Genomic DNA, 17346 nt, shown 5'->3' with positions numbered 1-17346 from the left:
CCTGTCGGCCGTCACCACCCCCAGCTCCTTCAAGGTCAGTCCAGTCCCTTCAAGGATGCCATCCATCCATCTTGCCCTTGGTCGGCCCCTCTTCCTTTTGCCTTCCACTTTCCCCAGCATCATTCCCTTCTCTAGGCTTTGCTGTCTCCTCATGATGTGGCCAAAGTACTTCAGCTTTGTCTCTGGTATCTTTCCCTCCAGTGAGCAGCCGGGCTTTCTTTCCTGGAGGATGGACTGGTTGGATCTTCTCGCAGTCCAAGGCACTCTCAGCACTTTCCTCCAACACCACAGCTCAAAAGCATCTCTCTTCCTTCGCTCAGCCTTCCCTAAGGTGGATTTGTAGTACCTTCAACCAATTCAGTACTGACTTCCACAGACCACTGAGACCTCCACACAGAACTCCCGAATGGCGAGAACGTGAGGCAGGCGAGGCGGGCTTTGCGCGAGGCCAGGCCTCACATGGAGGACCCCTCGCCTGCCCCACTCTCTCGCCAATGGCGAGAATGTGAGGTAGGTGAGGGGGCTTTGCGTGAGGCCAGGCGTGAGGCCCTTGGGGTGGGGCCAACGGAGCTGGCCTTATGACCCCTCTGAAATGGCCAGGTGACCCCCCTGGGGGTCGCAACCCCCAGGTTGAGAACCACTGTCGCATGACTCTTGCTGGAAGCTGACCATGGAATGGCATTGGACGACTGAGGGATTTGCAGAAAGAACATATCAATCAAAGTCACAAATAATATAATAATATAATATAAATACTAGTAATAGTTATAGTTTCATGATATACCAGTGCCCTTTGGCAAAGAAGGCACAACAATATGGAATCCTGAGATCTGCAGTTTCGCAAAGCGTGCATCTGCATTGTAGATGAACTCTTTTGAGAAACTGCAGATCCCAGGATTCCATATTATTGTGCTTTCTCTGCCAAAGGGTACCTTATGAAACCATAACTCCCAGGATCCCATAGTACTGAGTTTTAGCAGTCCCAAATGAGGTCAAGGCATCAATTCTACAGTGCAGAAAGTACAATAACATGGAATTCTGGGATCTGAAGTTTTGCAAAGAGTGCATCTGCATTGTACGTAGATGCACTCTTTTGTGAAACTGCAGATCCCTGGATCCTTTATTATTGTACTTTCTGCATTGTAGAATTGACTGCTTGACCTCACTTGAGACTGCCAAGGTTCAATGCTATGGGATCCTGGGAGTTATAGTTCCGTAAGGCGGAAGTGAGGTCAAGAATTGAGCTTTGGCAATTCTGCAATGCAGATGCACTCTTTGCGAAACTGCAGATCTCAGGATCCCATATTATTGTACTTTCTGCATTGCAGAATTGACTGCTTGACCTCACTTGAGACTGCCAAGACTCAATGCTTTGAGATCCTGGGAGTTATAGTTCCGTAAGGCGGAGTGAGGTCAAGAATTGAGCTTTGGCAATTCTACAATGCAGATGCACTCTTTGCAAAACTGCAGATCTCAGGATTCCATATTATTGTACTTTCTGCACTGCAGAATTGACTGCTTGACCTCACTTGAGACCGCCAAGGCTCAATGCTTTGAGACCCTGGGACTTATAGTTCTATAAGGCGGAATGAGGTCAAGAATTGAGCTTTGGCAATTCTACAATGCAGATGCACTCGTTGCGAAAAACTGCAGATCTCAGGATTCCATATTATTGCGCTTTCTGCATTGCAGAATTGACTGCTTGACCTCACTTGAGACTGCCAAGGCTCAATGCTATGGGATCCTGGGATTTATAGTTCCGCAAGGCGGAAGTGAGGTCAAGAATTGAGCCTTGGCAATTCAAGTGCACTAAAAACAATACAACACCAATGGTGATGAGAGATGTAGCCCAGAAAAAGGGTCCTTTCCCTACATACCTGAGGACGAATCGCTGCTACTGCATTTCCCGCTTTCCTCGGCCTGCACTGCAGGGTTGTGAGGTTGAGATGCGAGATGCTCCTCTCCTACTTCGTCGGCGTCCACTTGTCTGGAGTGGGCTTCCCATCCCTCAAAGGGGTCCAGCCCCGGCCCACCAGCTTCGGGGGACGGGCACAGGCTGGGAATGTTTTCCAAACTGTCCCCCAGGGCTGGCACAAAGGTCTCGCAGGTCTCCGTCCGGGGGAGAGGGGCCCGTGCCCGGCGGCCCTGGGAGTCCCTCCGGTTTCGGGGCCCCGGGTCCCCCAAAGGCGGCCCTCCTCCTCCACTATTGGGGGCTGCGATGGTGATGTACGAGAAGGTCAGCTCCCTCGGCGTGCCCCATTCCACCGAGGCCTCCTCTTCCTCTTCGTCCTCTGAAAACTCCCTCGCCGTCTGCAGCTCTGGGAAGTCGGACTCGTCGTTGCCACCTGAGGACAGGAAGGGACGGCGGTCAGGGATTGTTTACAAATGTCACAAAATATGATGCATGGTTTTGAGAAGGTAGGGAAGGTAAAGGTAAAGGTTTTGCCCTGACATTAAAGTGGTGTCCTGAAAGGGTCTTTGAGTGAAATTAGCAGCACAGAAGAAAATGTGACATGTAGAGCTTACATAGGAAGTTGGGTTGTGGTTAAGCGCAAAGTCTGCAGGACCAAGAAGGTACTTTCCATCAAGAGGTTGATGGGACAGGAAAAATAAAGGTCAAAATACTTTCCATGACAAAAATGTTCTTGTTTACTTGAGGGTATATAAATGTTTACAAAAGCCGCGGAGGGGCGTGACAATCTGTGGGAACACATACAAAAGGGCTGCCTGTCCACCTCATGCTGATCAGCTTGAATAAATGGTGTCTTACATGAACCTATTGGACTCTGGATTTCTTCAAAAAAGGACCCCGCAAGCTAAACCCGTGATCCCTTACAATCCGACTCTGGGTGTTGGTGCTCATCACTTGGATTTTGGGATTTTGGCCTGCATCAATAGGAGCCTAGTGTCTAGATCCAGGGAAGTCATGCTCCCCATGCTCTATTCCGCCTTAGATAGACCACACCTGGAATACTCTGTCGAATTCTGGGTACCACAATTGAAGAGAGATATTGACAAGCTGGAATGTGTCCAGAGGAAGGCGACTCAAATGATCAAGGGTCTGGAGAACAAGCCCTATGAGGAGCGGTTTAAAGAGCTGGGCATGTTTAGCTTGAAGAAGAGAAGGCTGAGAGGAGACATGATGAGGGCCATGTATACATATGTGAGAGGAAGTCATAAAGAGGAGGGAGTGAACTTGTTTTCTGCTGCCCTGGAGACTAGGACGCAATGGGCAGCAGAAAGGAGATTCCATCTGAACATTAGGAAGAACTTCCTGACTGTGAAAGCTGTTCAGCAGTGGAACTCTCTGCCCCGGAGTGTAGTGGAAGCTTTTAAGCAGAGGCTGGATGACCATCTCTCAGGGGTGCTTTGAATGCAATTTTCCTGCTTCTTGGCAGAATGGGGTTGGACTGGATGGCCCAGGAGGTCTCTTCCAACTCTATGAGTCTATGATTCTATGATTTCTAAGCCAAAGAGCCGGTGTTGTTCATAGACACCTCCAAGGTCATGTGGCCAGCATGACTCCATTACCTTCCTGTCAGAGTGGTACCTATTGATCTGCTCATATTTGCATGTTTTCGAACTGCTAAGTTGGCAGAATACTGGTGGGGGGTCTGGAAGGATTGATTTTGTCATTTGGGAGTTGTAGTTGCTGGGATTTATACCTCCACCAAGGATGGAATTGAACTAAACTACAACTCCAGCTCTCAAATGTCCAGGTCTATTTCCCTCAAACTCCAGCATTGTTCATATTTGGGAATATTGAGCATTTGTGCCAAGTTTGGTCCAGATCCATTACTGCTTGAGTCCACAGTGCTCTCTGGATGTACGTAAACTACAACTCCAAAACTCAAAGTCAGTGCACACCAAACCCAGTATGTCCTGTTGGTCATAGGAGTTCTGTGTGCCAAGTTTGGTTCAATTCCATCATTGGAGGAGTTCAGAATGCTCTTTGATTGTAGGTGAACTATAAATCCCAGCAACTACAACTCCCAAACATTAAGGTCTATTTTCCCCAAACTCCACCAGTGTTCACATTTGGGCATATTGAGTATTCGTGCCAAGTTTGGTCCAGATCCATTCTGCTTGAGTCCACAGTGCTCTCTGGATGTAGGTGAACTACAACTCCCAAATTCAAGGTCACTGACCAGCAAACCTTTCCAGTATTTTCTGTTGGTCATGGGAGTTCTGTGTGCCAAGTTTGGTTCAGTTCCATTGTTGGTGGAATACGCCCTTCGACAAACCGAAGGGCTGTGGGTACTTTGAAGGACTACAACTCCCAGAACTGGGACTTGTAATCCTCCCTCTGGCAGGCTTTCCAACTACAATGCATTTACAACTTCAGCTTTGGCGAACACTGCCACTGGGTATATTGAAAAATGTAAGGGCTGTGGGTACTTTGAAGGACTACAACTCCCAGAACTGGGACTTGCAATCCTCCCACTGGCAGGCTTTCCAACTACAATGCATTTCCAACTTCAGCTTAGGTGAATACTGCCACTGGGTATATTGAAAAATGTAAGGGCTGTGGGTACTTTGAAGGACTACACCTCCCAGAACTGGGACTTGTAATCCTCCCACTGGCAGGCTTTCCAAGTTCAATGTATTTCCAATTTCAGCTTAGGTGAACACTGCCACTGAGTATATTGCAAAATGTAAGGGCTGTGGGTACTTTAAAGGACTACAACTCCCAGAACTGGGACTTGTAGTCCTCTTGCTAGGATAGTTTCCAAGCTCAGCTCGGATGAATACTGCCTCTGAGTATATTAGCAAACTAAATGAATATGTCTACTTTGAGGAACTAAAAATCGCCAGTGGGTCTGCTAGTCAGTGGATTTTGGGACTTGTAGTCCTCCCGCTAGCCTGGTTTCCAAGGTCAGCCTCTCTGAGCATATTTAACATACCCAATGACTAGGGGTGCATCTAACATTGCAGAATGAATATAGTTTGACTGCATTTAATTGCCATTGCTCGAGGCGATGAAATCCTGGGAGTTGTAGTTTAGTTTTTTCGGATGCGGATCCCTTCCAACTCACCGTCTGTAGAGTCTGGTGTGGTGGAGGCGGTGGAAGGAGATTCTTCTGCAAGAAACAAGAGGGAGAAAAATACCTGTTAAGACTTCCCATTCACACAACAACACCCAGAATCCCCCAACAGGCATGCCAGATGGGAGTTGTAGTTTGGGAAAAATCAAAACAAAACACTTTCCAAACTCTGGATGTCCTTGGCTTTTCTCCTATGCTCCCATTTGCAAGTCATCCAGGAAATAATGTGTGGCCTCCCTATGCACGACTATGGCGGGAAGCATAGGCGCATTAATGTAAGGTCTGGAGCTGAGCCACAACCGGAAAATAAAATATAAGGTTCTGATGCATCTTCCTTGTCTCCATGTTGCCAGGAGTAACTTTGACTGCTATGGGATCCTGGGAATTGTAGTTCCACTAAGGGTGCAACTACACTGTAGAATAACATTGGCGCCACTTGAAATGCTATGGTTTAATTCTATGAAATCTTGGGAGCTGTAGTTTTACCAAGCCCTTAACCCTCTCTGGGTTCATCTACACAGTAAAATGAATCCTGGGAGTTGTAGTTTTACAAGGCCCTTAACCTTCTCTGGGTGCATCCACATTGTAAAATAAAACCTGAGAGCTGTAGTTTTACAAGGCCCATAACCTCCTCTGGGTGCATCTACACAGTAAAATGATTCCTGGGAGTTGTAGTTTTACAAGGCCCATAACCTTCTCTGGGCACATCTACACAGTAAAATTAATCCTGGGAGTTGTAGTTTTACAAGGCCCATAACCTTCTCTAGGCATATCCACACAGTAAAATTAATCCTGGGAGCTGTAGTTTTACAAGGCCCATAACCTTCTCTGGGGACATCTACTGTAGTTTTACAAGGCCCTTAATCTTCTCTGGACACATCTACACAATAAATTAATACTGGGAGTTGTAGTTTTACAAGGCCCATAACCTTCTCTGGGCGCATCTACACAGTAAAATTAATCCTGGGAGTTGTAGTTTTTCAAGGCCCATAACCTTCTCTCAGAACATCAACACAGTAGAATGAATCCTGGGAGCTGTAGTTTTACAAGGCCTGGGAGTTGTAGTTTTACAAGGCCCATAACCTTCTCTGGGCACATCTACATAGTAAAATGAATCCCGGGAGTTGTAGTTTTACAAGGCCCATAACCTCCTTTGGGTGCATCTACACAGTAAAATGATTCCTGGGAGTTGCAGTTTTACAAGTCCCATAACTTTCTCTGAGCACATCTGCAAAATAAAATGAATCTCGGGAGTTGTAGTTTTACAAGGCCCATAACCTTCTCTGGGGACATCTACACAGTAAAATTAATCCTGGGAGCTGTAGTTTTACAAGGCCCATAACCTTCTCTGGGTGCATCTACAAAGTAAAATGATTCCTGGCAGTTGTAGTTTTACAAGCCCCATAACTTTCTCTGAGCACATCTGCAAAATAAAATGAATCCTGGGAGTTGTAGTTTTACAAGGCCCATAACCTTCTCTGGGCACATCTACACAGTAAAACAAATCATGGAAGTTGTGGTTTTACAAAGACCTCCACCTTCTCTGGGCGCATCTACATTGCAAAATTAATCCTGGGAGTTATAGTTTTACAAGTTTTTCAATCTTCTCTGGGTGCATCTATACTATAAAGGAATGCAGTTTAGAAATCACTTGAACTGCAGTGGGATCCTGGGAGTTGTAATTTGGCAACGTCTTCGGACTTCTCTGCCCACGAATGCAAACTACAACTCCCAGGAGTCCGGAGCATAGAGCTACAGCAGCGAAAGTGGCGTCAAACTGCGTTCCTACTATAGTATTTGCACCCTAAGATCGCTCTGATCACAGGGTTTTCTTAATCCAATGCTCAACTCCATTTATGCCCATTTATGGCATGCGCCGTGAATTATATATCATGCCAAAGCGCCGTACGTTTCAAACTAGGACAGATTTCGATCAGTTCTGAGAAACTCAGAGACTAAAATTAGCTCCAAAAAAGAGAGACAAAAGTGGAAAGGGAAAAGATTAGAACGAGAGCATTCTACACAGTAGAATTGATCCAGTTTTACCCCACTTCAACTGCTATGGCATCCTGGAAGTAGTAATTTCCGCACTCTATGGCAAAAGAGGTTCAAGACCTTGCTGAAATACAACTCCCGAGGCTCCATAGCATTCAGCCATGTCAATAAAGTAGCATCAAACTGCATTAACTCTAGATGATCCCTCGTAGTCAAAGGATGATGGTCCTCCAAGTTCGGTGTCCTGGCGGTGGGTCCGTAGGTGGCTGTGGAGCACTATTCTTGATCTGCATCTTCTTCCACAGTGAGGGCATTGGTTTCCAGGTGGAAGGCAGTCTCGGACAGGGTTGGCTTGACGCACCTTCCTCTTGGCACGTTTCTCTCTTTCACCCTCCATTTGTGCCTCTTCAAATTCTACAGCACTGCTGGTCACAGCTGACCTCCAGCTGGGGCGCTCAAGGGCCAGGGCTTCTCCGTTCTCAGTGTCTATGCCAGAGTTTTAAAAATTGGCTTTGAGCCCATCTTTCAATCTCTTTTCCTGCCCGCCAACATTCCGGTTTCCGTTCTTGAGTTCAGAGTAGAGCAACTGCTTTGGGAGACGGTAGTCGGGCATCCAGACAACATGGCCGGTCCAGCGGAGTTGATGGCGGAAGACCATCGCTTCAATGCTGGTGGTCTTTGCTTCTTCCAGCACGCTGACATTTGTCTGCTTGTCTTCCCAAGAAATTTGCAGGATTTTCTGGAGGCAGCGCTGATGGAATCGTTCCAGGAGTTGCATGCGACGTCTGTAGACAGTCCACGTCTCACAGGTGTATAGCAGGGTTGGGAAGACAATAGCTTTATAGACAAGCCCCTTGGTATCCCTACGGATGTCCCGGTCCTCAAACACTCTCTGCTTCATTTGGAAAAATGCTGCACTTGCAGAGCTCAGGCGGTGTTGTATTTCGGTGTCGATGTTGACTTTGGTAGGGAGGTGGCTGCCAAGGGAGTGGAAATAGTCAACATTTTCTAATGTCACATCATTAAGCTGTATCGCTGGCATTGGAGAGGGATTGGCTGGTGACTGATGGAAGAGAACTTTGGTTTTCTCAATGAGACGTTGAGCTTCCCGTATGCTTCTGCAAAGGTTTAGAGTGGCTTGTAGATCTTCTTCTGAATGCGCACAGACAACGTTGTCATCAGCATACTGGAGTTCTATAACAGATGTTGTTGTGACCTTGGTTTTGGCTTTCAGTCTGCTGAGGTTAAACAGCCTGCCATCTGTCCGGTAGATGATTTACACTCCAGTGGGAAGCTTCCCATCCACAAGGTGATGTATTATAGCGATGAAGACGGAGAATAAGGTTGGGGCAATAACACATCCTTGTTTGACACCTTAAATGGGTCACTTTGGGAGCCATTGCTGCCCAAGACTGTTGCCATCATGTCATCATGGAGGAGCCGCAGGATGTTCACAAATTTGTTAGGGCACCCAATTTTTTGGAGGATGGTCCAGAGAGCGCTGCGATTCACTGTGTCAAATGCCTTTGCAATGTCAATCAATGCCATGTACAGAGGTTGATTTTGGCACCTCTTAGACGACGTAATCACACGTGCCAGAGACCGCCGTACCGTGCTCCTCATAAGACGGGTGCTGATGACTGCTGGACAGACCACAGGCTAATCTGATCCACGATGCCTATGAAGATCGCCCCCAAGCGCAGACTCCAAGGAACAAAAACAAGGCGCAAAATGAACACCCAAGCCCTTCAGGAGCCCTCCAGACGAGCCCATCTCCAAACAGCACTCAAGAACCATCTCCCCACAGAACACCCCGAAAATGTTGAGGAACATTGGAACAAACGGAAGACCTCCATCATCCAAGCCTGCGAAGAAACTATTGGATATCCAACCAAGAAACATAAAGATTGGTTTGACGAAAATGACAACGAGATCCAACAGCTAATTGACAAGAAAAGGAAAGCCTTCCAAACATGGCAGAGAGACATCAACTGTGCTGCTAAGAAAAAGATCTACGCCAGCGCAAAAGCTGAGGTCCAAAGAAGGACAAGAGAACTCAAGAACATCTGGTGGACAAAGAAGGCCGAAGAAATCCAACACCTGGCAGATACCCATGATGCTCAGGGATTTTTCAAAGCCACAAAGGTCATCTATGGACCAAGAAACCATGGCATACAGCCTGTACACTCATCAGATGGAACCAAAGTCCTGAAGGACCAAAAATCAATTGCACTACGCTGGAAAGAACACTACCAAAGCCTCCTGAACCGCAGCTCCAATGTGGCTGAAGAGGTCCTCTCACAAATCCCACAACAACAAACCAGGGATGAGCTTGCAGCAAAGCCTAGTTTGGAAGAAGTCAGCAATGCCATCAGCCAACAAAAAACAAACAAAAACAAAACAAACAAAGCCAGCGGACCTGATGGGATCCCTGCTGAAATCTTTAAAGAGGGAGGACCTGAGCTGACACAAGTAGGTATCTACTGTGTAGATGAAACCCATGACTCTACTAGAGACATGGGTTTGGATTCTCGCTTATGGCATGGAAAACCCACATTGGGTGAGTCACACTCTCTCAGCTTCAGAGGAAGGCCAGGCTGAGCTGAGAGGTGGTGGTGGTGGTTGTTGTTAGTTTATGTCTATTGATACCCCACTTTTTCTCTCCACAAGGAGATTCAAGGCAGCAACCTTTCCAATCCAGGATTTGGATCAATGTCAGAGAAATAGGTGGAGTACTAAGTCTTTTAGGGGGGCAGAGGTGGGGGGGGGGGTCAGACATATGAGTATAATGCATAGGGGGCAGTCTCTTCTGTCCAGATTTGTGTTCAAGGACAAGGAAATAAAAATTCCAAGTGCTGGTGCTAACCTATAAAGCCCTAAAAGGTTCCGGTCCAGTTTACCTGTCTGAACAATCTAGGACCTTAAGATCATCCAGGGAGGCCCTGCTCTCAGTCCCACTGCCATCGCAGTTGTGTTTGGTGGGAACGAGAGACAGGGCCTTCTCCATGATAGCCCCTTGGCTGTGGAACTCTCTCCTCAATGAGCACCTTATACTAGCACCTTAAGATCAACCGGAGAGGCCCTGCTCTCAGTCCCACTGCCATCGCAGTTGCATTTGGTAGGGGTGAGAGACAGAGCCTCCTCCATGGTAGCCCCTTGGCTGTGGAACTCCCTCCCCGGTGAGGTTACTAGGACCTTAAGATCAACCGGAGAGGCCCTGCTCTCAGTCCCACCGCCATCGCAGTTGCATTTGGTGGGGACGAGAGACAGGGCCTTCTCCGTGGTGGCCTCTCGGCTGTGGAACTCCCTCCCCAATGAGGTTACTAGGACCTTAAGATCAACCAGACAGGCCCTGCTCTCAGTCCCACCGCCATCGCAGTTGCGTTTGGTGGGGACAAGAGACGGGGCCTCCTCCGTGGTGGCCTCTTGGCTGTGGAACTCCCTCCCCAATGAGGTTACTAGGACCTTAAGACCAACCAGAAAGGCTCTGCTCTCAGTCCTACCGCCATCGCAGTTGCGTTTCATGGGGATGAGAGGCAGGGCCTTCTCCATGGTGGCCTCTTGGCTGTGGAACTCCCTCCACAATGAGATTACTAGGACCTTAAGATCATCCAGGGAGGCCCTGCTCTCGGTCTCACCACCATCGCAGTTGCGTTTGGTGGGGACGAGAGACAGGACCTCCTCCATGGTAGCCCCTTGGCTGTGGGACTCCCTCCCCAATGAGGTTACTAGGACTTTAAGATCATCCAGGGAGGCCCTGCTCTCAGTCCCATTGCCATCGCAGTTGCGTTTCGTGGGGACGAGAGGCAGGGCCTTCTCCGTGGTGGCCTCTCAGCTGTGGAACTCCCTCCCCAATGAGGTTACTAGAACCTTAAGATCATCCGGGGAGGCCCTGCTCTCAGTCTCACCGCCATCGCAGTTGCGTTTGGTGGGGATGAGAGACAGGGCCTTCTCCATGGTGGCCTCTTGGCTGTGGAACTCCCTCCCCAATGAGGTTACTAGGACCTTAAGATCATCCAGGGAGGCCTTGCTCTCAGTCCCACCGCCATTGCAGTTGCGTTTCATGAGGATGAGAGGCAGGGCCTTCTCCATGGTGGCCTCTTGGCTGTGGAACTCCCTCCCCAATGAGGTTACTAGGACCTTAAGATCATCCAGGGAGGTCCTGCTCTCGATCCCACCACCATCGCAGTTGTGTTTGGTGGGGACGAGAGATAGGACCTTCTCCATGGATGTGGAACTCCCTCCCCAATGAGGTTACTAGGACCTTAAGATCATCCGGAGAGATCCTGCTCTCAGTCCCACTGCCATCACAGTTGCGTTTGGTGGGGACAAGAGACAGGGCCTCCTCCGTGGTGGCCTCTCGGCTGTGGAACTCCGTCCCCAATGAGGTTAGATCCTCCCCCTCCCTTCTGACCTTCCAGAAGAAACTTAAATCCTGGTTATGGGATCAAGCGTTCACAGAATAGTTGTTTTAGCGGGAAGACAAGATTTTATTGGACTGAACTTGGACCATTTTGGATGACGATTTTAATTCTGGCGATTTTAATCTGGCGAACTAGTTCTGACGTATATTTTTAACTATTTTAATGTATATGGATGCATTTATTATGTGTCTTATGTCATGTTTGGCATTGAATTGTTGCCTGTTTGGAAGCCATTCTGAGTCCCACCTCGGAGGTCGAGAAGGATGGGGTATAAATAATAAATAGTGTTTATCTCCTTGTTTGGGGTCAGGCCTACAATGCATAGAGAGAACCTTTTCCTTTTTTTGGGGGGGGGGGGGGGGGTCAGGCCTGCAATACATAGACAAGACAATAGTGGGGTAAAAAATAAACATAACAACAACAACAACAACAATAGCCTTTCTTATCCAGATTTGGGTTCATAGAATCCTAAAATCAAAGAGTTGGAAGAGACCTCCTGGGCCATCATCCAGTCCAACCCCATTCTGCCAAGAAGCAGGAATATTGCATTCAAATCACCCCTGACAAATGGCCATCCAGCCTCTGTTTCAAAGCCTCCAAAGAAGGAGCCTCCTCCACACTCTGGGGCAGAGAGTTCCACTGCTGAACGGCTCTTACAGTCAGGAAGTTCTTCCTCATGTTCAGATGGAATCTCCTCTCTTGTAGTTTGAAGTCATTGTTCCATTGCGTCCTAGTCTCCAGGGAAGCAGAAAACAAGCTTGCTCCCTCCTCCTCCCTGTGGCTTCCTTTCACATATTTATACATGGCTATCATATCCCCTCTCAGCCTTCTCTTATTCAGGCTAAACATGCCCAGCTCCTTAAGCCGCTCCTCATAGGGCTTGTTCTCCAGACCCTCGATCCTTTGAGTCGCCCTCCTCTGGACACATTCGAGCTTGTCAATGTCTCTCTGGAATTGTGGTGCCCAGAACTGGACACAATATCCCAGGTGTGGTCTAACCAAAGCGGAATAGAGCATGGGGAGCATGACTTCCCTGGATCTAGACACTAGGCTCCTCTTGATGCAGGCCATAATCCCATTGGATTTTTTTACCGCCACATCACATTCCTGGCTCATGTTTAACTTGTTGTCCATGAGGACTCCAAGATCTTTTTCACATGTACTGCTCTCGAGCCAGGTTCAGTGGCAGGGAGATAAACAAAAGTGCATAGGGGCAATTATTACTATTGCTATTTGAAACACAACAAAATGAGTCCACAGCAGACAAGATCACTCTGCTGGCTGTTGTGTTGGATCACACATCGGACACATCCCAAGTAAGGTGGTCTTGTGCAGCTGGCAGATGGTAATTTTGTCAGCGCTGATTGTGTTTAAGTGCAGGCCAAGGTCTTTAGGCACTGCACCCAGTGTGCCGATCACCACTGGGACCACCTTGACTGGCTTGGGCATATAATGTGTGCACATCCCAGTAAGGTGGCCTTCTGCAGCTGGCAGATGGTAATTTTGTCAGCGCTGATTGTGTTTAAGTCCAGGCCAAGGTCTTTAGGCACTGCACCCAGTGTGCCCATCACCACTGGGACCACCTTGACTGGCTTGTGCCAGAGTCTTTGCAGTTCGATCTTTAAATCCTATTATTATTATTATTATTATTATTATTATTATTATTACTATTATTATTATTTCTCTCCACAAGGAGACTCCAAGCAGCAACCCTTTATTTCAGATCAATAAGTGGGGTACCAATAAGTGGGGTACAATTGTCAGCGCCGATTGTGTTTGAGTGCAGGCCAAGGTCTTTAGGCACTGCACCTAGTGTGCCGATCACCACTGGGACCACCTTGACTGGTTTAGGTGTATAATGCGTGCACATCCCAGTAAGGTGGCCTTCTGCAGCTGGCAGATGATAATTTTGTCAGCGCCGATTGTGTTTGAGTGCAGGCCAAGGTCTTTAGGCACTGCACCCAGCATGCCGATCACCACTGGGACCACCTGGACTGGCTTGGGCATATAATGTGTGCACATCCAAGTAAGGTGGCCTTCTGCAGCTGGCAGATGGTAATTTTGTCAGCGCTGATTGTGTTTAAGTGCAGGCCAAGGTCTTTAGGCACTGCACCCAGTGTGCCGATCACCACTGGGACCACCTTGACTGGCTTGGGCATATAATGCATGCACATCCCAGTAAGGTGGCCTTCTGCAGCTGGCAGATGGTAATTTTGTCAGCACCGATTGTGTTTGAGTGCAGGCCAAGGTCTTGAGGCACTGCACCCAGTGTGCCGATCACCACTGGGACCACCTTGACTGGCTTGTGACAGAGTCTTTGCAGTTTGATCTTTAAATCTTATTATTATTATTATTATTATTATTATTATTATTATTTAAACCCACTTTTTCTCTCTACAAGGAGATGCCAAGCGGCAACCCTTCCTTTCCTGGTTTTGGGGTCTGTGTCAGATCAATAAGTGGGGTACCAAGACTTTTTTTTTGCAGGAGTCAGGCATGCAATGTATAGGGGCAACAAGACTTTTGCAAATCATGCATGTAATGTATACAATGCCTGGGGGGGGGGGGGTAACCTTGACTATCCAATGACCTGCTTCCATTGAGAGACCACCCAACCCCTCTGCCCCTTTGCACCCATGCAGAGGTGTTCTAAGAGGGACAAACCCCTCCTCCAACCCCCACAACCAGGACCCTCCCTCCCTTCTGCCCCCCTCCCCCCTTCCCAAAGATACCTACTGCAGTGGGCAAACCCCAGGACTTGCCCCATGGCCACCGTCCGGCTCCAGGTCCATGCGGGAGGCCCCCCCGCCCCGTCCTCCGGGGCCCAAGCCTCCCCCTTCCTCCTTCTCCTTCCTCTTCCTCTTCTTCCTCCTCCTCCTCCCCCTGGGCCCCCTCCCCAGGCTCATCTCCCCCATGGAGGGCCCATCATTGAGCCCCCCCTTCTTCCCCAAAAAGAGGAGGAGGAGGAGAAGGAGAGGAAGGGATGCTGGAGGGAAGACAAAGAGGATGCTGCAGACAAAAAGAAGGAGGAGAACGAGGATAAGAAAGGGGGTGTATTTGGAAAGGATGGAGGGGAAGGGAAAGGGGTGGAGGAGGGGGTGGAGAGGAGGGTGTTTTTTAGGGGGGGGCACAGGGTGTGGCCGGGAAGGAGGGGGTCCTGGAAGAGGAGGAGAAGGAGGAGGAGAAGCAGGGAAAGGAGGGAAGGAGGGAAGGAGGAGGGAAGGGGCGGGGCTTGGCTTCCCTACCTGTCCATCATCCTCGACCCCGCCCCTTCCCCTGCAAAACAGAAGGAGCAGGAAGAGCCAATCCCAGCAAGGAATGGAGATCCACCCCGGGTTTTCTTCCCAGTGCTGTCCATAGTGCTGAAGATGTAATGAGGTTGTGTTTTCAGCACCATGGAAAGCGCCTTGCAAGGTCTGCAAGGAAGAATTGGTAGGGAAGGAGGAAGGAAGGGGTGGGGCTTGGCTTCCCCACCTGTCCATCACCCTCGGCCCCGCCCCTTCCCCTGCAAAACAGACTAAAGAGGGAAAGAAGGAGCAGGAAGAGCCAATTCCAGCAAGGAATGGAGATCCACCCCGGGTTTTCTTCCCAGCGCTGTCCATGGTGCTGAAGATGCAATAGGTTGTGTTTTCAGCACCATGGAAAGCGCCTTGCAACTGGCATGGAATAGTTCCACTCTCCTCCTGATTTTCCACTCTCCTCTCTTAAAGGAGACTTAACCTGATGTATTTTTTGAAATACTATATGTATTGGGTTGTTGTAGGTTTTTTCGGGCTGTATGGCCATGTTCTAGAGGCATTCTCTCCTGACGTTTCGCCTGCATCTATGGCAAGCATCCTCAGAGGTAGTGTGGTCCGTTGGAGCTAGGAAAAAGTTTATATATCTATATTATGACTGTTTTAATTGTCTTTTAATTGCTGTGGCATCGAATTGTTGCCGACTGAGAACCGCCTTGAGTTGCCTCCAGGCTGTGAAAGATGGTATACAAGTATGGTATATAAATAAATAAATAAATAAATAAAGTCTTATTGCATCCCCTCTTGTGTTGTTGTTGTTGTTATTTCCTGCTTTCCTCCTTTAAATTAGAGAGGAAACAGAATACTCACCCTTTTCTTCATAGTAGTAGTAGTAGTAGTAATAGTAAATATGTGAGAGGAAGCCACAGGGAGGAGGGAGCAAGGTTGTTTTCTGCTTCCTTGGAGACTAGGACGCAATGGAGCCATGGCTTCAAACTACAAGAGAGGAGATTCCATCTGAACATGAGGAAGAACTTCCTGACTGTGAGAGCCGTTCAGCAGTGGAACTCTCTGCCCCGGAGTGTGGTGGAGGCTCCTTCTTTGGAAGCTTTTAAACAGAGGCCGGATGGCCATCTGTCAGGGGTGCTTTGAATGCAATATTCCTGCTTCTTGGCAGAATGGGGGTTGGACTGGATGGCCCAGGAGGTCTCTTCCAACTCTTTGATTCTATGATTCTATGAATAGTAGTATTTCCTGCTTTCCTCTCATAAACAATACTCACCTTGGTGTCTTATTGCATCCCCATCTTATATTATTATTATTATTATTGTTATTATTATTATTTCCTGCTTTCCTCTCTTAAATGAGACTCACACTGAAGTCCTATGGCACACCCTCCTTGCATTATTATTATTTCCTGCTTCCCTCTTTTAAACGAGACTCAACCCAGTGTCTCACTGCATCCGTCATAGAATCAAAGAGTTGGAAGAGACCTCCTGGGCCATCCAGTCCAACCCCATTCTGCCAAGCAGCAGGAATATTGCATTCAAATCACCCCCGACAGATGGCCATCCAGCCTCTGTTTAAAAGCTTCCAAAGAAGGAGCCTCCACCACACTCCGGGGCAGAGAGTTCCACTGCTGAACGGCTCTCACAGTCAGGAAGGTCTTCCTCGTGTTCAGATGGAATCTCCTCTCTTGTAGTTTGAAGCCATTGTTTTGCATCCTAGTCTCCAAGGAAGCAGAAAACAAGCTTGCTCCCTCCTCCTCCCTGTGGCTTCCTCTCACATATTTATACATGGCTCTCATCATATCTCCTCTCAGCCTTCTCTTCTTCAGGCTAAACATGCCCAGCTCCTTAAGCTGCTCCTCATAGGGCTTGTTCTCCAGACCCTTGATCATTTGAGTCACCCTCCTCTGGACATATTCCAGCCGTCCCTTGTATCATTATGATCATCATCATCATCATCATCATCATCATCATCATCATTTCCTGCTTTCCTCTGTTAAACGAGACTCAACCCAGAGTCTCATTGCATCTGTCCCTTGTATTATTATCGTTATCATCATTATTATTTTTTCCTGCTTTCCTCTCTTAAACGAGACTCAACCCAGTGTCTCACTGCATCTGACCCTTGTATGATGATGATGATGATGATGATGATTATGTTAATCCCACAAATGAACATTGCATTTTTATTTATATAGATTATTATTATTATTATTATTATTATTATTATTATTATTTCCTGCTTTCCCCTCTTAAACGAGACTAACCCAGTGTATCACTACATCCGTCCCTTGTATTATTATCATTATCATTATTATTATTTCCTGCTTTCCTCTCTTAAACGAGACTCAACCCAGCATTTTACTGCATCCCTCTCTTGCATTGTTGTTGTTGTTGTTGTTATTGTTGTTGCTGTTATTTCCTGATTTGCTGTCTTAAAGGAGACTCAGCCCAGTGTTTCACTGCATTCCCACCTTGTTGTTGTTGTTGTTTAGCACAGCAGGTTAACCACCAACTGCAATAAATCTTGCCAACTGGAAGTTTGACAGTTCAAAGCTTGGGTCAGGGTGAGCTCCTGACCTTTAGCAGAGCTTCCTCCTACATATTTATTTATTTATATAAAAAATGTAATGTTCGT

The 17346-nt window shown here is 47.8% G+C and overlaps 1 protein-coding gene across 1 annotated transcript in view; it reads right to left on the bottom strand.

Annotated features, from left to right (window-relative positions):
* LOC137094993 (reticulon-2-like) overlaps nt 1-14705 on the bottom strand; it is a 42438-nt gene extending 27733 nt beyond the window's left edge. Inside the window, exons 1-3 of the mRNA XM_067461113.1 lie at nt 14201-14705; nt 5037-5081; nt 1878-2345 (exon numbers count right to left, since the gene is read on the bottom strand). Of these exons, the coding sequence (XP_067317214.1) occupies nt 1878-2345; nt 5037-5081; nt 14201-14231 (544 nt within the window). The 5' untranslated portion in view covers nt 14232-14705. The remainder of the gene's footprint in view (nt 1-1877; nt 2346-5036; nt 5082-14200) is intronic.
* Nucleotides 14706-17346: the final 2641 nt, after the last annotated feature.

Source organism: Anolis sagrei, chromosome X (assembly GCF_037176765.1).
Source record: "Anolis sagrei isolate rAnoSag1 chromosome X, rAnoSag1.mat, whole genome shotgun sequence".
Lineage (NCBI taxonomy): Eukaryota > Metazoa > Chordata > Lepidosauria > Squamata > Dactyloidae > Anolis > Anolis sagrei.
Note: the sequence above shows the minus strand (reverse complement) of the source record. Positions and strands in the feature narration are given on the sequence as shown.